Source organism: Pongo abelii, chromosome 6 (genome assembly GCF_028885655.2).
Source record: "Pongo abelii isolate AG06213 chromosome 6, NHGRI_mPonAbe1-v2.0_pri, whole genome shotgun sequence".
NCBI lineage: Eukaryota > Metazoa > Chordata > Mammalia > Primates > Hominidae > Pongo > Pongo abelii.
This window is the reverse complement of record NC_071991.2, coordinates 154,289,674-154,310,696: the sequence shown is the minus strand read 5'-3', so window position 1 is coordinate 154,310,696 and position 21,023 is coordinate 154,289,674. Positions and strand designations below refer to the sequence as shown.

The following is a 21,023-nucleotide window of genomic DNA, read 5'->3' as shown; positions in this document are numbered from 1 at the left end:
CTCCACCAGCAGTGAGAGGATTCACTGGGGACTCTGGGGCAAAGCAGACTGTGTCACAAGACAAAAGGAGCCAGGGTCACACATGGTAGACCCTCACCCTGCCTCACCCATGGCTGACATGGGTTGGACACCTCAGAAATCATGTGTCTTCAGCGAGCCACTGAGATTTGGGGCTTTATCTGTTACTCGGCTAGGGGTAACCTAACCGATGAGAGTGTAACTGGTTACTGTAAATAACCAAGCTCCCAGTAATAGTAAACCAGTGACAAAAACAATTCTTATCCATAAAGGTTCACGTGTTTTTTTAATGTATGAACTAAAAGTCTTTATTGCTCTAAGACATTAAAATTTGCATTTTTTTGATGTTGAATACCACTGAATATTTTATTTTTATATTTTATTACACAGAAATACAGCAATTATTACAAAACGAATATTAGGAATGGCAAAGGCTTTAGGACAAAGTATTAGCGGAAAACATTTGGAACTTACTTAAGTAGTGTTTTACATTTGGAACTCACTTTAAGGAGTGTCGGTCAGACACTAGCTGTATCTTAACCTCAATTTTTAGAAGTAAGTAAGCTCTCATTTTTTGCTATTCATATTTCAAGTGATTAAACTTATGAATTTGAAATTTACTTTTTAGAGACAAAAGATTAAAATTAGGTGGGCTGTCAGCTTTTAAAATATACTAAGACCTCCTACAACTACCAATAGCTTATTTCCCTGGGAAACAGATTACATTGTAGTACTTAACCCAGAACTCATGCAGTTCATCCAAAATGATGGTAAACTTTTTTCCTCAGAATTACCTAACTTTCCTTGACTATGAATTCAACATTCAAGAATCTTCTTCTGGTAGCAGGAGCGGCAGAGAGGACAGGCATGGAAAGGAGGCCTGTCTCCCACGGAGAACTCCTCTAGTGCAAGCAGACACGCATGGTGGAACACGTGTGAGCAGGACAGGAGGGCCATCTCTCGGGAACGCCGGCCCGCGCCCACGCGTTGACCGCCAGCAGGGGAGAGAGGGGCCAGGCAGATGGAGCACTCGTGGGTCTCCCGGCGCAGAGCCTGCAGCACACAGGACAGGAAGAGGCCACGCGGGTTAGTTTCATCACAGCAGAAAGTTACTTAAACTGAAATGAGAACCATGTGCCCTGAGACGTGGGTCTTCTAAACATGCAGAAGTTTCATTCTGTGTTAAAATCACATGAATTTTATATATATATACTCTTACTCCTGGGAACTGTGGAAAGGGTTAGTAACCCACCTGTGATAAGCAATTTTAAAACAAAAATACTTTCTAAAATGCTGACCATTAATATTTCCTTTTAATTAAGCAATCGAGGACTGTTTTTCAAAATACTTGACTAACTGCTAAACTTTTCCAAACTTCCTAATTTTATGGTTTTTAAAGTTTTCCCCGCCTTGACTTCAGTCATCTCAAGGTCGTTTTCAGGCTGGAACTTTCAGGAAACCTTCTGGGAAGGCGATCTGTTCCTGTCGTTGTCCTCACGGTTCACAAAATGGCATCATCCAACAGGAACTTCCAGAATTTCAAACTGAAGGGACCTTTGCCGTCACCCTAAAGCCCATGACGAAAGTCCTACCACAGGTGCAGGGGCAGCTAGGGCAGCGGTTACTCCGGGCCTGACACTCCTAGGCTCCCCAAAGTGGGTCCTCGACCTCCCCCCACATGCCACTCCCCACAGCCTCTGCAGCTGCAGCTGAGTCTGCTGGTTGCCAGGCCGCCAGCCAAGCCTACCTGCACTTGGATTTTCTCCCATTCCTCTTCTGTGATTTCATGGCCACATTTTTCTTCCAACTGCTGAAGAACACTTCGATTTATGGCCAAGCACTGATCGATTTCTGCAAAGAGCTCTTCAATGTTGGTGTTGTATGAGCACAGGATGCGGTGGCTGATTTCTGTGAACTGAGGAGGACAGAGGGAGGGACAAGCTCACACCCGAGCTCGGTGGAGGTTGCAGGGAAGCGCTCTCGAGCCTGACCACCTATTTTGGTAACCTTCCTCGTCTCTGTCTTCCAATAATACTTTTTAGGGAAATAGATATATGTCTATTTTACTTAACTATAAATCCAGATAATCTATCTGGACAGATTACCACAAGAACCCCTATCTGATGGAGTTCAGAATACACTACCCCAAAATACGGCACCTTGGCATACTGAATATTTTAAGGAAAAAACGTTCCTTCCCAAAGGAGTTTGAGAAATGACAGCTGCAGGAGAGACCGTCTGACCTCTCCCCACCCCCAAAGTGGGTCATAGGACCCTCCTGTGAGAGGCACCCTCGTCTCCAAAGACGGAGGGAGCCGGGAGGAGACAGCACACAGGCCTTGCCGTGGTTCCCACCAACCACCCTCAGCTCACTCCCCTTGTCCTATCACGCTTCCCCACGACTCCGTGTCCTCATCCAACCTAGCATAGAAAGCGCTCAGGCGTTACTGTCTCTTCAGGTCTCCGCTGTCTCTTCGGGTCTCCGCTGTCTCTTCGGGTCTCCGCTGTCTCTTCGGGTCTCCGCTGTCTCTTCGGGTCTCCACTGCCTTAGGAAGGCTTCCATATCACATGGGACTTACTAAGTAAATCCATGTAATTTTCTCGTTAAGCTTAACTTACAGGGCTCCAGCTGAAGAATTTAGGAGGGTAGGGGAAAAGGGTATATTGTTTCCCTCCCCTGCTGTTTTCTTGGTTGTGAGCTTTGACCATTAGCAGGAACACATTTGAAATTAAAAGTTGAGAGAAAAATTCAAATTTCACAGGATCAGCTCTGTCCCATGGAAACATACTGTGAGCTATGTATGTAATTTTAAAATTTCTGGCAGTCACATTAAGTTTTTTAAAAGGCAAAATTAATTTTAGTATTGTATCTGACCCACCATATCCAAAATATTATCACTTCAACATTTATTAATTGAATACAGTACTTTTTTTTTGGTATTTTTGTTTGGTTTGGTGGAGACAGCATCTCGCTCTGTCACCCAAACTGGAGTGCTTGGGGCCATCAATGCTCACTCAGCCTCGGCCTCCCGGGCTCAAGCCATCCTACACTATAAAGGTCTGAGTCATTACAGAGCGGCCACCGGTGTCATCTGAGGCACCGGGAGGTAGCTCATTCAGGGCCACACCAGCAGCTCCTTTTTAGGATGTGTGAAGATGAGTGTAAAGCAAAGGAGAATAAGGTGTGTAAAAGGTTGTGCCAATGGTGACTGTCAGCCACGCTTCCTGCCCTCTTGCTTGTCCTTTCAAGTGCAGAGCTGTGGCTCACCCAGAGATGACATCTCCCATTCCCTCATGCCCAGGTGGGGCCACGTGAAGTAGTTCTTCCAGATGGACGTGGCTCGTGTCTCTTCTGGGTGTTCTCCAGGCCCAGGGGGCGGCAGATAAAGGACAGAGGGAGACAGTTTCCGAGCCCCACAGGCTGGCATGTTGCCTGCAAGCCAGGATACCTGAACTGTCCTATGAGACCGAAGCTCCGGCTTTTAGTCACTGAAATTCGGGGGGTTATTTGTCCAGCAGTTAGAAGTGCCCTGATTCAGCAGTTACATCTGCTTCATGGAATCGGGCCTGAAGCACAAAGAAGGATGAAATGAACAAGGCCTGTGGAGATCTCACACATTTAGATATGTGATGGGGAAAATGCATTTTGGATGGTCCATGACTGTCCAGGTTTCAAATACTCTAGTCTACTGGAGACCTCATGTTCGTTTTTTCTTTTTTTTAATTAATGTGGAGCAACCTGGCAGAATGTAGTGTGTATTTAAATCACCAGACTTCTGAAGGTGCCTTTGGGGACATGGAGTTCTCTTCCAATTCTCTCCCTTCTGCGAAAAGATCGTGAGACAGCGCAGGGTCGAGTGCTGTGGAGACTATGAGCTGCCTTTGTCCCTGGGATGTCAGAAGAATGAGTATTGGCTTTAAGGATGAGAGGTCCTTTTGAGTAAAGAACATTCTGTGAACACAGCAGGCAGTCCACAAGGGTTGGGGTTTGAATGAAGGGGGTGGCTGAGGATCTTCCAGGCACCTGTGTTTTGGGATTAGCCGTACTTGGAAGCCCGGTGGAAGCTGCTTTTCTATTTATGAGTCAAATTCTCTTTCACTCTGAATGTAATTATAATTGCCAAGCAGCTGTATCTTAATTTAGGGTCTTCAATCGCTAATGTTTCCTAAGGGTTTAATTTTAATTTTCTTTGTTCCTTGGCCTTTCAAATATCTAATAATATCTAAATAAATTATTGAAAGTAGAAGAGTTCTCTATACATTGTAAAAGGAAAAATTACTTGGAAATATACACAGTTACCTCCAATTGATGCTTTGTAATTCAGGTTTTCTGTAAATTGTTTTTAAGTGTGAGATACTTTCCACGTAGGCCTGAAAAGCAAGATCTTTTCTTCCTTCAAAATTATACCTCAGAAAAAGGGTCACATTCTAGTCCAGACCTTGCAAAGTGTTTCAAGTTGTGAGGTATGTTCTGAAATTAGTTTTGAACATAAAAGTACTATTTGGAATGACTGATCAATTGAATGAAATGATCGATATGATCTGGGTGTTTATTCTCAAAGTGGGGCCCAGACTCGCAGCCTCAGCTCCTGGGAATCTGTGAGAAAAGCGGAGCTTCAGCCTTCGCCCCGGGCCTGCCGAGGCCACAGTCTGGGTGGGCCGCAGGGTAAGCCCTGCGATCTGTTTTACAAGCCCTCCAGGTGATTCTGAGGCCCATTCAGGTTTAAGAACCATGGTCATAGAAGTTACCGATCACATTTTTTAAATATGCAAAGTTATTTAACACAGCGTTAGTTATCATTCCTGGAGGTATCACCTCCCAACTCCAAGCACGGGTGTCGCTGTGAGTGCGCTTTCAGAAGCCACTTGAGAGAGGAACAGAGTAAGTGTGCGGGCCACGTATAAATACATACGTACATCTATATGCATTTATGTTACAGTATCACCTGTGTGTGCATATATTCTATCATACGTGAGTGCATCTCTCTCTCTACAGGATGCCTGGAGCAATCCCAGCTGTCCTGATGTTACATAAATGAGTTACTTAGCTCAAGATAAACTTCCAAAGACAGCATCATTAGGACTTTTTAAAGTACATTTTCCTTCAAACACTTTAGATGGAAATAGAGCTCATATGCTCTGAACAACTGTGCTGGGCGACTCCTAAGTGGCCCTATTGATGACAAAGACTCTGAGGTCCAATACTGATGTCACCTATTGCCTCCTTCTGCCTCAGTCACTGTGGCATACAGGTCCTATCTCCTTTATTAGAACTTCAGTTCCTGGGGCCAGGAGTGTTGTTCTTAACACTGATAATACCATCCAGGGTTTTTAAAGGTTTTGCATCTGTCATTACATCCTGCCTTTAAACCCTCTCAAGAGCTCAGTACATGACCATAGTAGGCGCTTGTTGAACAAAATAGACTTGTCAATTTTGCATATATACCAAATAAATCTCAGGGAGGGTGGCCCTTAACACTTAGTGCTCCAGTCTTAATGGTAACTGGTGTAATATAGCAAGAAAGCAAATAAATGCTTAGGATATGTTAATATACATAAGAATCACAAACTAATTCCACACTCAGATGTTTGATTCCACAGAAGAAAACCTAGCATGGCAGACACAAATATTCCTTTCCACAAGTTTTGATGAAATATTCCATTCCACAAGTTTTGATATGTACTTTTGCTATTCAATTGAAATTTCTTCTAATTTCCATTATAATTTTGTCTTCGATTAATAGGTTATTTAGAACTGTTTATTTCCAAACGTGAGATAGCTCTATTTTTTTTAAAAAAAATTTATTTCTAGCCTCAGCTGCACTGTGGTCAGGGAATATACTCTACACGACTTAAGTTTCTTAAAGTACGTGGACATAAACATGGTAACACGAGATGCTGGGACGACTAGGGAGGGACACAAGGGCTGAAAAACTAACTTTTGGGTACTGTGCTCATGAGCTGGGTGACGGGATCATCTGTACCGCAAACATTGGCATCCTGCAATACACCCAGTAACAAACCTGCACAGGCACCCCCGAATCTAAAAGCTGAAATTATAAAACATAAATGTCTCAATCTATGATGAAATCTGCATCATGGACAAGTATATGGTCAGTTTTTATAATGATATATTTGTACTTTGAAAGAAAATATGTGCTACAGTTGCTCAGTGTGGTGTTCTACACCGTTATCTCTAATGATGCCTTTGCTTTCAAATCTCTTTTGTCAGGTATCAGATATTATAGTACGTATAATATGTTAACACACTCACACACACACTGTTCTTACGTTTTCAGGCATCTCTTCTGAGTAACACGTACATAATCTGATTGGCGCTGGAGCACTCAGTCCGCTTTGTGTTGTTACTGACAGACAAACGGCGCACCCATCCTGCTCCGTGTCTTCCATCTGCCCTGCCATTGGTTTCTTAATTTTTGCTCTTTTCAATTAAAGTTTTCTATTCATTCTCTTTACTGTTTTGAAGGTTAAAACTCTGTTTCTATTCTTTTAGCTATTGCCCTAGAAGTGCATACTTACATTATTAAGGTCTAAATTGGAATTTTTATCCCTTGAACCAATACAAGGATCTGAGCGTACTTAATTTTCTTCTCCCGCTTTATGTTATTTTTGTCATAAGCTCTCTCTCTCTCTTTTAACCTGAGACATGATTTTTCTTGTTTGGTGGAATCAATGTCTATTAGATATACTCACATTTTTACCACTGACATCTCATATTTCCCGTCTGGGGCCATTTTCCTTCCTCATGTAAGGCATCCTTTAGAATTTCCTTTAATGAAGACAGTCTAGTGGCACACTTTTTGTCTGGCTTTTCTTTTGCCTCTCTTCTTGAATGTAATTTTCATTTGGTTCATATGGAAGTCTAGGCTGACGGTTAGGTCTCTTCTGACACACGGAGATGTCATCTCACCTTCTGCCGTTCCCACTGGGAAATCTGCAGGTCCCAGGGTTTGCCATTGTCTATCCTCGTTCCGGCTACTTCCAAGATGACTCAGTGCCTTGTGTTCTGCAGGCTCACTAGACACTTAAACAAAATCATATTCGGCTTCCTTGGGCTTCTTAAATCTGTGGCTTGTATCTTCTTCAGATCTGGAAAATTCTTAGCCTTTGTTGCTTCAAGCTGTTGCCTCTGTCCCACGTGTTCTCTTTTCTCTTCGAATTCTGACAGTGACATCCTGCGCCACATCCTCTCTTAGGCAAGTCACTTCCCTGGACCTGCTTTCCAGGGGATGTGAAACGCAGGGCCCCCCTTGCAGACCTGACTCCTCAGTGAGCTGAAGGCAGGGCCTGACTAGAATGTGTGTGTATCAAGAGCCAAAGTCAAAACAGTAGAGCCAGCCGTGCTTAGCATCCAGCTCTTCTGCAAAGGATATGTGTGTGCACTAGGGGGTGGGAAATACGAATTGTGTACTTTTGGTGATTCCATGTATGAATTAAATGCTCTAATATTTGCACTTAAAACTGACATTCTGGTGTAAAGATGCACTGTGAAAGTCATAAAATTTATAATTTAATTTTTTCTTAGAATAACATTAAATAAACAGCAAATAAAAAACACTACATGACACTGGAGAGAGAGGCCACAGAAGTACATACAGCTTTATACTTTCAGTACTTGGATGGCACTTTCCCGTGTTTTCTTTCTTTTAAACAGGGATCTGTGTTTCATTTTCATGGCACTAGGCCATGACCACCGCCCTCCTGTCACCTGGAACAGAGTCCCCAAGCCCCACGTGCTGCAGCCCCAACTGCACGTCTCATCTGGTTAATTTGGGCCTCCCCTCCATGGGCACGCCCTGCAGAGGCTCCCAGGAAGCGCCTGTGCTGGAGGGGCCCAGCCATGGCCCTTTCTCCCTGGGAGTCCCCAGCCCTGCCCTCTTCACCCTCTTTGGTCTGGGTCCCAGCTGCTGACCTCGCACCCCCGGGGCTCTGAGGTTAGTTTCCAGTGTTCACGTGGCTGCGGGTTGCCCTCTTGAAAATGACCTATCTGCTCAGCACCCAGCTCAGGGCCTCACAGGGGTCTGGGTCCTGGAAGGGTCACCTGTGCCCAGTGGCTCACACTCTGCCGGCCTGCCCCTCCCACATGCTAAGCCGTGCTGCCCTCTGCCTGGACAGAGGTTCCAGGGAACAGCACGGTTCCTCCATTTGGGTTCAGGGTGCACCTTCTCAGACATTTCCACCTTATTTCAAACATCTCACCCCTCACTTCACTCTCTCTCCCCTTCCTCTCTTTGCATTTTTCTTCCTGGCACTTATTCTTGAAAATTGTAACAAAATATTTTATTATTTGTCTCTCCCCAGCTCCCTGCAGGAAGGGTGCCCTGCAGCAGGCGGGAACCACCCGAGCGGCCTCCACATGCACCTGGACAGGTGCGCAGGCTGGGTGCTCACACCTGGGCCCTTGCACCTGTGTCTGCCCAGAGGTGCTTTTCAGCACACCCTTCACAATGAAGGCTCGCAAAGTACACAACTCCCAAGTGCCAGTCCATGAAAGCAGTTCACATAGACTTTTAATGCAGTTAAATCTAATTTCTATTTTACTATCCACTTACCCTATGTAACCAAATATCATTTTTACACTTATTAACAATTCATACTTTTTTCTTCCTTAATTTAAGAGGAATTAAAGCATTTCCTCAATGAGAAAAACAATTCCCTTTATATGTAATGGTGGCTAAAGACTATTAGTATGCATTTTAATCAATCTAAAGTAAATAATTTTAAATTAAATTTACCATTTACAGGATCTGCACGGTGAATGACAACAATTTCTAAAGGGGCTGGGGTGAAAAGAGTTGGGGAATTGCTCAGCTGCCATAGAACAAGCACTGTGCTAGCCCGATGGTCTGGATGATAAACACTGGTTCCTTTAACAAAGAGCTCCCGTGTAGCAAGAAAAGCCCCGCTGACGATGGAATGCTTGCTGCTGTGGCACTGGACTCCGGGAGACACGGAGTGAGGGAGGGATCGCCAGGCTTCTTGGGAAGTCAGCCTACAAGGGGCTCTGGACAGATGCAGCCAGTGGGACGGGGACCTGGGAAGGAAGGAGTGAGGACACAGAGGCAGAGGGAAGCAGGGTGGCAAGACCCACAAGTGCAAGTCACTGGAGCCCGGCTCCACCTGCCTCCCTTTGACAGCCTCTGTCCTCTGGGAACACTCTGCCAGGTCACTCCCCATGGGCCACCCTCCTTCCTTCTTGTTCCTTCCTTTCCTGTGTGAATCTTATGGTCCGGCCAAACTTGTTGACTCAGTTCAATTGAATCACTGTTAGATTTTTCTGTTTCCTTGACTGCATATGAATGACTGGTGGGATCCATGTGTCCCAGGTACCTGGGCTGGAGGTGACCTCTCTTCTCTGAGCTCTCACAGGGCGCTGCTGCTCCTTTCATTCCATACACATCAGCTGCCCAGTGTTAGCTTTCTCCTGTGTGCATTGCTTATCTCCTTGAATGAGTGCCTTAGATTCAGGGAAGCACCAATTCATCTTTGTAAGGCCCTTAGCATTCAAGAAATTTTGACTTTAGGTTTGTAACAGATGAGAAATGAGAGCAAATATATGCCTCAAATGTACATATTCCAAAGGAGTGCAGTAGAAATCCTTTTTGGGGGAAATGAGAAAAAACACTGCCTGCCTGAAATGATTTTCAAGTTACTTCCAGTGTCAAAGTTCAGTAAAACATCAACTTTAGCTTATAATCATAACATTGACATTAGCTTATTAATAAATATACTGAAAGTCCTTCCATAGACATTTATGACAAATTTAAAAAGTGAACTGGGATGAATATTCTTATAGCTTTGAGTATTCAAAAGTTAGCAAGGGTGGTACTTTTAAAAGTCAAATCAACATTTATTAACTATTATAGTTAATTCAAAGTAATACCCTATGGGTAGCTACTATTAAATATTTTTAATTGTCAAATTCTTCTCTGTGCAGCTTTCTTTATTCCTTTATTTATTCCCTCACTTTTTATGTGGGTTAGATGACCTTAGTAACTGAAAGGGCAAGAACTGTCAAAAACAAATGACAACTGACTTCTAGTTTTTAAACAAGTGGTTGATATTATGAATTTTACAGAAACAGACAAAATACCTAAACATTTTCAGTTTTACAAAGAATGAATGTCTTAATGTAATTTTTCCTTTTAAGCCTCACATATCAGATACTTGATAAACTAAGTAAGAGTTTGAGTTATTGATATGTAAAACAATTACTGGTCATTTACAAGTAACAAGCTGGCTAAACATTTTAAAAAAATATACTAACAAAAGCACCCAGGTGAACTCTGTCTACCCAGGAGGGCTTTCTAAGTGATCCATCTTGATGTCAGCAAATTGCTTACTAATGTGTTGACTTATGGCCGCCCTCAAAAGCAAAATGAAAAGCCTGGAATTTACAGCATATCAATGAATCAGTTGATAAGCTTTTACTGGTTTAATATCCTTCCAGTCCTGCTGCTCGGAGCCACTTCAAGTTAGCAACAGAATGTTTGCCATCTCTATGTGATAAAGGAAGTCAAAGGACTAAGCAAACTTTAAGACCATTATGCTGTTTGGTGAGATGTAAATGAAAAAAGTCAGAGAAATCTTGTGCCGGAGGGTGTGGGAGCCAGCAGCCCCTAAAGCCGCCCCAGCATCTGACAAATCACTCACCCCACTTTCTAAACAATGTCCGGGACTTTTAGCTGGGATGGAGATAATATAATGCACTTGAGAAGTTTTAATTGCAGCAATAAAAGACCCTACACCTCAATCATATGACATGTGCTAGCAGAGTTTCTAGATAAGGATCAAAGGCAGTCAGGCCCAGCCGCTGCATTCTGGGCAACACTGAGGACTTTCTGTACACACCGGTGCTAGGTATTAGTAGAACAGCCCGAGTGACCTTTCCAGGCCTCTTTGATCTGCGTTCCTCAAAACCTGAATGAATAAGTGTTCAGGACTACTGTATCATCCCCAGACAACTCAAACACCCTCTCTGACACAGGCATTTCTGAGTGAATTTTTATTCTCTGACACTTACCTAAGGGTACAGAACTCAACATCTGACCTTTTCAATTCTTACCACAAGACTTCAATATAGCTGAAAGGATCTACATTGTAGCACGACATCACTGCTGTGGTTGGGTTTTGTTAGGAATGTGTCAGTGACATCTTAGAGCAACACAACTTTGTGAAAAGAAACCTGCAGTGTATGCAAGCATTCCTCTTCACAGAAAGAGGGTCCCTTTTCACTCGTCAACACACCCAAAAGGTGCATGAAAACTAAAGAAAAGACTTCACTAACTCTCCCTGTAGTAGAGGAGTAAAAATGTAGGAACAAAGTTTGACAAGCAAAATAGACTAATTTATAAAAACAGAATGGCTTGGGCTAATCTCATCCTGAGTATTAAAAACATATCCCTCTTGGTGAGATCCTAAAACATATAAGGAAACAAACACTTCCTAATCAGCTATGTCTAAAAATATCAAACTATTATCCCTCCTTGCCCTCGTTTCTATTGATTAGACTTCTCTTTCCCTAAAGGCAGCTTATCTTTGATCGAAACCAGTGGTTCCCAAGTATAGGAAACAAGTTTTCACCTATCTGCCAGCCAAGAAAGAAAGAATAAATTTAGGGGAGTGAAATATGTGTAAGGCCAAATGTCTGCAGTGTGAAAGGAATATCCTTTAGTGTGCGGTCAGGTACTTTTTTCTTTTCTGGTGTTAAAATGATCTTTCTTTTACACAATGATTCTGATGGTGCGTGGTGTTTTGTTTTTTCCTCTAACTTGGTAAGGTAAGTTTAAAAAGTCGGCACTGACTTTGTTGAAGCCCCAAATTTCTCTCCTAGTTCAGCAGAGTCTAGAAGACTGAAAAGCACTGGAGTGCAGAATCGAGTTGGCTGGTGGGTGGGAGTGGAGAATCAGCCACTGACAGACGAGTCAGGGGAGCTGATGCTGACGCACCTTTAACTTTGGAGTGCGTCATGTGATTGATTTCTCCTAGTAATTTGTGATTTCAGTTTTTTTAGGTTAAAAATAAAATGAATTTGCAATAGTTTAACGTTCACCAACAGTGATGATGGAGATGCCACTTAGAAATGTAGCTGCTGGTTTCACATGTTATTCCCAGACTTAAAAACTGTTGTTCTCCAGATCATTAAGAATTTGCCATAGTCAGTCTTATTAATTGCCACACATTTTGCTTTGTAAGATTTCCAGTTTCTAAAATTCAAACCTCAGAGTTCCATACACATCCAAGTATGGAAGGGGTGATGGGGTGAACGCATGTGAACAGACTCAGGGGTGGCTTCCCATACTACGCAGAAAAACCTGGCATGCCTGGAATTTCACTACATTACAAAGCTAGTCTCTCACTCAGAGGGGCCTTGATGAAGTCATTGTTCATTCTGGCTTTGGAATTTATTTTTAATGGCTGTATTACTAGGAAACCTATAGACACCAATGAATCTGAAGCTGGTCCTTATTTAGTACACATTTTTAGTTCTGAAGAACTTTTGGAAATATAAAGGACAAATGTAATAAGAAAATGAAGACTCAGTTGAGAACCTGAGACCAACAGTTATATTTTTATTTTAAATATCTTAATCTGTGATTTCTAGAAGCTTAAAAAGCCTCATTTTACTTATAATCTTATGTTAAAATTTTTATAGGTACTTAAAGGAAAGCAGTTCGATTTTCTCTTTTTTACTGAAACATGTTTGTTTCTTGGTGAAAACAATTCTGTTTCTATCATTGGAAAAATGACATTTTCACATGTTATGCCTAGATTAAACTAGATAAACTTGTTAATAGTATACTATTATGCTAGATGAAAAGAGTCTTTTCTAAAGGCATCTGAGGATGATGATGACTTTCTTTACTAAGATAGGGTCTGTGGATTATTTGTCTCACATTTATTATTAAGCTCTTCCAGTTTTGAGCTGTAAAATATTCTACTTATATGATTACATCCTTAAAAAAGAACAATAAAGTAGATGCAACCCCTAAACATTAATAGATAATATATATGAGGAAATTCTCCACTTGTACTAAACATGTAAATCAAGATGATCATTTTGCCTTGTCAACCAGGACAAATTACCACCTAGTGTGTTCTTGCAGTGTTTTTCTTTTTCTTTCTTTTTTTTTTGGATGGAGTTTGACTCTTGTCGCCCAGGCTGGAGTGCAGTGGCACGATCTTGGCTCGCCGCAACCTCTGCCTCCCGGGCGCAAGTGATTCTCCTGCCTCAGCCTCCTGAGTAGCTGGGATTACAGGCATGTGCCACCACACCCGGTTAATATTGTATTTTTAGTAGAGAAGGGGTTTCTCCATTTTGGTCAGGCTGGTCTCGAACTCCCGACCTCACATGATCCCCCCGCCTCAGCCTCCCAAAGTGCTGGGATTCCAGGCGTGAGCCACCGCGCCTGGCCCTTGCAATGTTTTTCTACAGCCTTCAGAACGTTGTAAAAGCCACCATGGCAATCGCGCAACGTACTGTGTGCATCGGAGGCGAATCTGAGATCCAGGCTCTCTCCCCGCTCTCTGAACTGCACACATTCTATTAGGATCGTGGTGTTTCGTCTGTTCCCTCATTATCTCCCCTGACTAACAAAGCACAGGCAGAGAGCAGGCACCCAGGAAGCTGTTTGACTCTATTAATTTCATGTATCCATTAAAATGTATTTAAGAATGTAATCTGTGTGGAATGTTTTTGGCAGTAACGTATAAAGCAGTGTTCTTTAATCCCCCTTCAGATGAATGAACTCAATTTCCCAATTGATTTTTCTCAAATAATTTTTTTCTCCACTGGTCTGAAATATCTTCTTTAGTACACTAAAATTTCCTGTATGCTGAGATGTGTGTCTTTCTACTGTTTCATTGTTTGTCTATTATTCCCCAAGAATCTTAGTTGCCAAATTTATATACTTTGATATCTAACAAGGCTGTTCTATCTCATCAATCTGTCTTTTAAAAAAATTATTAGCTCCTCATACCTCTTTAGATAAACTTTAGAGTTAACCTGTAAAATCCTAAATGCACAGCCAATCCTACTCCTTTGGGAGTTAGAAACTACATTAAATTTATATAAGGTAAGTGGACGTTTTTACTCATTCCAGTGTAAAATGTCTATCATTTTATTCAGGCCTTTTATTCCATCAGAAAAAATTTTTTCTTATCAGTGTGGTAAATTCCTTGTTTGGCTTATTTTAATAGAAATATAATGTAAAATTCTAATATACATGTATGGATTTATATAATATACATATATACACATACGTGCGCACACATATATTTTGTTTTCATGTGTTATTGGCAAGGATTGGCTCAAGTGTGATGACAGTAAGTAATCTAGTTTTCTTTATGGTTTTACTCTCTAAAGCAATGTGTTTTTAGTATTTGACACATAGTTTTTACTGTGACAAGGAAATTTCATTCTAGTTCTAGTGTCTGTCATTATTAAGAATGGCTGTTAAGGCTGGGCGCAGTGGCTCACGCCTGTAATCCCAGCACTTTGGGAGGCCGAGGGCTGGTGGATCACGAGATCAGGAGATCGAGACCATCCTGGCTAACACGGTGAAACCCCATCTCTACAATTAGCCGGGCGTGGTGGCGGGCGCCTGTAGTCCCAGCTACCTGGGAGGCTGAGGCAGGAGAATGGCCTGAACCTGGGAGGCGGAGCTTGCAGTGAGCTGAGATCACACCACTGCACTCCAGCCTGGGCGACAGAGTGAGACTGTGCCTCAAAAAAAAAAAAAAAAAAAAAAGAATGGCTGTTAAATTTTATTTAGTATCTTTTCAGTAAAAATGGAGATGCTCATATAATTTTTTTCAGTCATTTCATACTTTAAATTTCTTTCCACGTTTGCTATTTTTACAGGAAGCAATTTCAATTATATTTTCAGTTCTAATTGCATAAAGTTGTATACAATAATTTTGTAATTTTAAAATGATTTCTATTTATACGGGTACACCTCCCTTTCCGTATGTCTACAGAAAACCAATGTCCCAGCTCAAGCAGTCAGGCAGAGACAGAGAGAGAGAAAGCACATGCAAGAGAGTGAGACCGTGCCCGTGCGCACATGCAATTCACTTTACTGAGTCCACTGATTCAAATGCTCAGCTCATCTGGAAATACCTCACAGGCACACCCAGCAATAACGTTTAACCAGATAACCTGAGCATCCCTTAGCCCAGTCAAGTTGACACATAAATTAACCATCACACCTGGGTAATGTGAAATTCAATAACCTAGTTCAATAACTTTTCGGATTCCATTAAATACGCAGGGCATTCTAAAATTGTAGATTAACATTTCTGAGAGGATTCCCATCGCTCACAGAATGAGGTTATTGGTTGGAAAGGTAGAAACAAAGCATCAAATGGTGAGGTCATTTGGTAAATGATTAAGAAGTGTTTATTATAAAGGACAGCCGTTGAGTTCTACTCATACAGGCATACAAGCATATAGGGCATGGACCCATATAGGCACCTACTACCTACTGCTAATACACTATTTTACAGTAAGTTCAATCTTCATTTATTTAACATGAGATCTGAGTTTACAGATTTCAAGTGTTTATGGCCAAATGGGTCAAGTGAGCAAGAGTTACATGATAGGATCCCTATTCATGTAACAAATTATGAGTATAACCTCACTATGATCTGAGTGCGTATGTGTGTATATGTATACATCTGTCCCTCCCCACCCTCTCACTTGAAACTTGAATGAGGTAAGATTACAGTTCAGCAGATAACACGGTCACTTGTATTACGTTTATGGTGGCAGTTATTGATAATGCAGACATGCTGATATCTACAACCCATCAGTGACCCATAACATTAATGTAGTAGGCCTAGCACTTTGGAAACGAAGTGGAATAAAAATGATCACAGTGTGGTGCCTGCAGTAAAAGTAGATTTTGCTTTGCGAAAGTTATGTTTCTGTTAAATGGATACATGTGGTGGGTCATTGCTGTCATTGCTAAAAATAAAATCCTGGCCGGGCCATGGTGGCTCTCGCCTGTAATCCCAGCACTTTGGGAGGCCAAGGAGGGCAGATCACCTGAAGCTGGGAGTTCAAGACCTGCCTGGCCAACATGGGGAATCCCTGTGTCTACTAAAAAATACAAAAATTAGCTGGGCATGATGGCGGGTGCCTGTAATCCCAGCTACTCAAGAGGTTGAGACGGGAGAATTGCTTGAACCCAGGAAACGATGGTTGCAGTGAGCCAAGATCGTGCCACTGCACTCCAGCCTGGGCAGCTGAGTGAGACTCCGTCTCAAAAAAAAAAAATCCTAAGGCCCCCAGCAACAGAATGAACCCCCTCTTGGCCAAGGGGGCCCTAGGAAAACCTTAACAATGGAATTTCCGGCCACGATGGGAAGAAAGGTGAGACGCCCCTTATTATGCCCACTGCTTGCTGGAGTTTAAGCTTAAGTGACCAGTATTCCTCTAAAAGTGATAAGGCTGACGACACAGTCTGAGGCAGTAAGAAACCAAAGTACAAACAAGACCAAAGGCCATGCATGGCAAGGGACAGTCATGCTGCAGGCCATCAGTCTTGCTGCACAGCATCCTCAACTTAGACATTCCCTTCTGCTGACTCCAGTATTTAGATAGAGCCCAACTCCTTTAACCAACTGCAAATAAAGAATCTCTGAATCCACCTACAATCTGTAAGCCCCCACTTCAAGATATCATGCCTTTCTGGCCAAATCAATGTATAACTTCCATGTACTTACTGATGTCTTTGCCTGTAACCCCCGCCTCCCTAAAATGTATGAAACCAAACCATAATCCGACCACCCAGGGTGCACTTTCTCAGAACTCCTTGAGAGTGGGTGGGTTTCCTGGCCTGCAGTCACTCATATCAGCTCAGAGTCAACTTCTTTAAAATACTTTAGAGAGTTTGGTTTTTCTGTTAACATTGTTTAGAAGATATTTCTTATTGTGGTTGAGGAAAAGTCTGAAAGCCACTGCCCTAGCCTATGGCTCTTGCCTGTAATCCCAGCTAACGGGGAGGCTGAGGTGGGAGGTTCACTTCAGCCCAGGAATTTGAGACCAGCCTGGGCAATATAACGAAACCCTGTCTCTAAATAAAAATAAAATACAACTTGTACAGTTTGTTCTCAACTACCACCCCTGCAAAAAATAAAAAATCAGTTTTACGTATCAGTTTCTTCACAGATATTCAGCTTAAGTGAATTTGCTATTGAAATCTTCTGAGATCATCTTAAAAGCCCCAAAGGAAAAACCACATTTGTAATATATAAGCTAGAATATCATTCATACTTCTGTTCTTCTTGATCTCTTAGATGGTATTGTTTAAACATACAATAGAGGTTTAGAGAAGACCAAAGAAATTGGAAGAAAGCTTCAACTAGGCTTTGAAAAACTGGCACATTTTAAGCAAGGCAGAGGGAACCAGTAGGAACAGGCAGGACATGCGGGGGGGGCATGAGTGTGCTCAGAAAAGCAGACACGGGGATCAGAGCGGGGTGTGCAGAGCGATGAGGGCTCAGGACGAGGAGGCAGCAGATGGGATGAACCAAGGATAAAACAAAAAACAAAAAACAGTATTTGTGGGGAGGTGGGATGGCCACAGGGCAGTGGACCCAACGTCCGGTGGGACAGAGCTATGGATCTGCCTTGTAAAGTTCCATCTCTTTGTGGGAGAGACTGAATTAGAAACTGAGGAACTTGTTTGATCAGGTCTCCCTGCCCTGACTGCTCTTGGTCACTTGCTTTTTGTTATTTTTCGTTTCCTTTTTCCATGAAGCTGAAGGCTGCGGCATTTGAACACCTGAGCACTGAATGCTGAAACTTAACCTTCACTGGCTACTTTACAAGATAACACAAGGCACATTGTAATGGTTGCTTTACTTGTTTCCAGCAACCTGGGCCAGTTCTTGTCCAGTTCAATGGGCTGAGACCACCAACGCTTTCAGTGGGCCTTTATCTTCAAGAGTTCTTATAAAATGATGTGTGCATGTGAAAAATATTTATATATATAAGGTAAAATGACTATCAAATCTGTAATCAAAATTTTATAAGAGGTGACAAAAAATCACTTCTGATCTAAGAGACAACCTATTATGACATATTAGAAATTACTAAGAGTAGCCCAGAGAACACGACTGACTGTCAACGACTGAAGATAAAAAACTGGAAAGAATGTAAAGGAAGGATGACGCAATTGTGCATGGCGGTCCTTTACCAAATTGAGAATGAACACCCGAGATGAATATCTCTGGAGATGAGAGACACTGCTCTCAGAAAGGAACAGACTGGCCAAACACACAGTAACTCATCTCCACATTCTAGGAAACAAGTTAATAGTGATAATAAATACAGAATTTCCGGCACCCACTGTGTGCTGGGCCATTATAAATGCTACAGCTCTTCTCAGGCCAACACTGCCAGGAAGAAGTGATGGCTTTCATGACAGCCTCGGAGCTGCTGTTGTTTGCCTGAAGCCACAGGCTGATGGGGTAGGACTGTCCTTTTCGTATGGGGACAAGGAATGGGAAATTGTTAAATAAGTCCCCCAAAAGTAAAACTAAAACATAAATAGTGGTTAAGAGGAAGGGTAGACATGGAAGTTCGCTCTAAAGCTCATTGTGATGACCCCACGAGGTACTCAATACAATGGTAGCATGTGGGCGCTTTATTTTTGTAGGTGGCTTCTATTTTCATTACTATGAGATGTGCAGCAGATGTCTTCATTTATGTATAGCCCAGGAGATGGGAAAAATTAAGCTGGTTTCCAGTCTTGTGTCTGAAGAGATAAGTTTATTTAAACAATTAGCACAAAATGGCCAAACAGAAGTTGCTTTGATTTAACCTAATTTTATGATTTAACTAGAAAAGAAAGTCTAAAAGTATTTTACCATCTAGGTTGGAAAGCCAACTTAAGTTAAACAGGATTTTTAGCAGCATCTCAACCATTTTTAAAAAGCCCTCAAAGTGAAGTAAGCCTCAAAGTTTTACCACCTCTGTTAGCCTTCCTGACCCCAAGTGAATCACCCGCACAGAGACCATACCTGGAGAACATAATGATCTCTACCTACCTTTTTTTCAAAGAATTTTTTTCTTAACTTGGCGTCTGTGGGAGGTACTGTTTTCCTCAGGTTTCTGTACCACTTTCTAACAACGTATCCTCTCCAGTAGGCTTGGATTCTAAAACACAGATATTTGGAAATGACTCATTTATGATGACTCTATGTCAGCCAGTACTTCAGTAGTTGTTATAAGCCCTGTGCTGTACAAGGCCCTGGGGAAATTATGGTGGCCAAGAAGAGAGATAAAATCCCACTATTTAAAAAACAAGTTAGTTGTCATAGCCTGATCTGTAAGTGTCTGCTTGGCGCCAAATGGGCCTGGCATCCTCACCTGGTCGCACACTTGATTCTGAACAGGCGGGCCCCATCGTGTATCACTCGGGTTTGATACTGGTTCTTTCTACAGAGAGGGCAGGTTTTCTTATTTGTGAACTTTTCAAAAGCCTGAAGACATGCCTGAAGAAAAACATTTCACTTAAAATTTTACAAGTAATTACTTATAAACAACGTTTTTACTTCCAATGTTAGTGTTCTAATTATAGTGTTCTTTTCTCCCATAACTATGAGACTCAGCCCAATTTAGGTTATAAAGTGAGGAGGTTTCATCAGGTGCTACCACCTTCCTCACGAAACCTGTTCCAAAAATGATTTCTTACAAGAATATACATGCAGAGACATCAAACACTTCTGAAATCACTAGCACAAAGGTGAGTCACGCGTGTGTATGGGGCCACATGCAGATCGATCATGTGAATTTAGCTGTCACTTTGACATGCATTACTGACAACAATCTGTTACATAAACATTTGTGGTTCTTTTGTCACAAAACTCATGATTTTCAAAATAGGATGAGTTGTACTGTAGCCTACAGTCATGTTTCTTTAACTATAGATGGTGGTGATGAATAAAATAAATGGCTCTTCTTAGGAGCCTTGAAAATAGCTATGGTTTCTCTGCGCTGTAAGAGCGACGTGTGGAGCACCTGGGCAGGCGTGAGGGGCGGACTTACTTTGTGGAACACATGGGAGCATGAAAGCAGCACCTGTTCATGAGGAAACAGAACGACATTGAAGTTTACAAAAGAGAAGCAGCATGTATCCAACAGTTAAAATCCTGAATGCTTAGAAGGTAAGCTGTATTATTTCTTTAAAAAAGCAATTTAATAACTTTGATACTTATACTATTTATCGTTTGTTTAGCACAGCACGAGTATATACTCTAAATAAGAAAAATTAATGATCTGAAATATCAAATAAACACATGAAGTTTGATATTTAATTATTAAAATAAGTGTATACTTAAGAGCGAAACAATGACAAAATGAAAGTTTCCCTTAGATGCGGGCAGTGACTACAAACTGGAGGGGTGAGGAGGGAGGCCTGTCCAGTGGGGCCAGGGAAACACTAAGTAAATACCATTTAGGTCTTTGTTCAGCTCAGTTATGCCCCCCAATTTTTGTGAAATCATAGCTCTATTGAGATATAATTCTGACAGTCTTAAATTTAAATAGCAACAAATCATGGAGCCATAGGAGTCTTTTTTCTTTTTTAAATGCAGGGAAAGTGTGCTCACAAGAAAACGTCACCTTTCCGTGACCCAAATTCCCCACTCAACAGTGATATACTGGGCTGCGGCAAAAGACTGAAGCCTAGACCAAATGAAGAAGAAGGCAGTGGGTACTTAGTAGAAGGGACAGAGCCGCCAGCCCACCAGCGCCAGGCCCTGCGCGCTGCCACACAAAGGCCAGGCTCCTGCTTTCCTTGGGGAGGGGCTGCTTTCAGCAATGGGGAGGAAAGAGGGAGAAACTTGTGAGACTGAGCAAAGCGGTGGGGGGAGGCGAAGGTTTTCCCTTTTTGTCAGAATCTGACTTGGGTGGCCGCAGTCTGGGGCACTCCTGGGTGAGGTTTCAATCTCAGCCGGCCCAGGATGCCTGCTGT

General features: G+C 42.2%; 1 protein-coding gene across 11 annotated transcripts in view; it reads right to left on the bottom strand.

Annotated features, from left to right (window-relative positions):
- Positions 1–354: 354 nt before the first annotated feature.
- The window catches only part of RNF32 (ring finger protein 32), a 37,648-nt gene continuing 16,979 nt past the window's right edge, over positions 355–21,023 (bottom strand). For 8 of the 11 annotated variants that reach the window (XM_054560079.2, XM_054560073.2, XM_054560080.2 and 5 more), the window contains 5 exons: positions 20,096–20,128; positions 19,418–19,542; positions 19,096–19,204; positions 1,766–1,933; positions 355–1,071 (listed from right to left, as the gene is read on the bottom strand). In XM_054560079.2, coding sequence (XP_054416054.1) covers positions 835–1,071; positions 1,766–1,933; positions 19,096–19,204; positions 19,418–19,542; positions 20,096–20,128 — 672 coding nt within the window. In that variant the 3' untranslated portion in view covers positions 355–834. Of the gene's footprint in view, positions 1,072–1,765; positions 1,934–17,300; positions 18,804–19,095; positions 19,205–19,417; positions 19,543–20,095; positions 20,129–21,023 lie in introns of those variants that run through there. The other 3 variants (XM_054560084.1, XM_054560083.1, XM_054560082.1) reach the window with 1 other exon arrangement.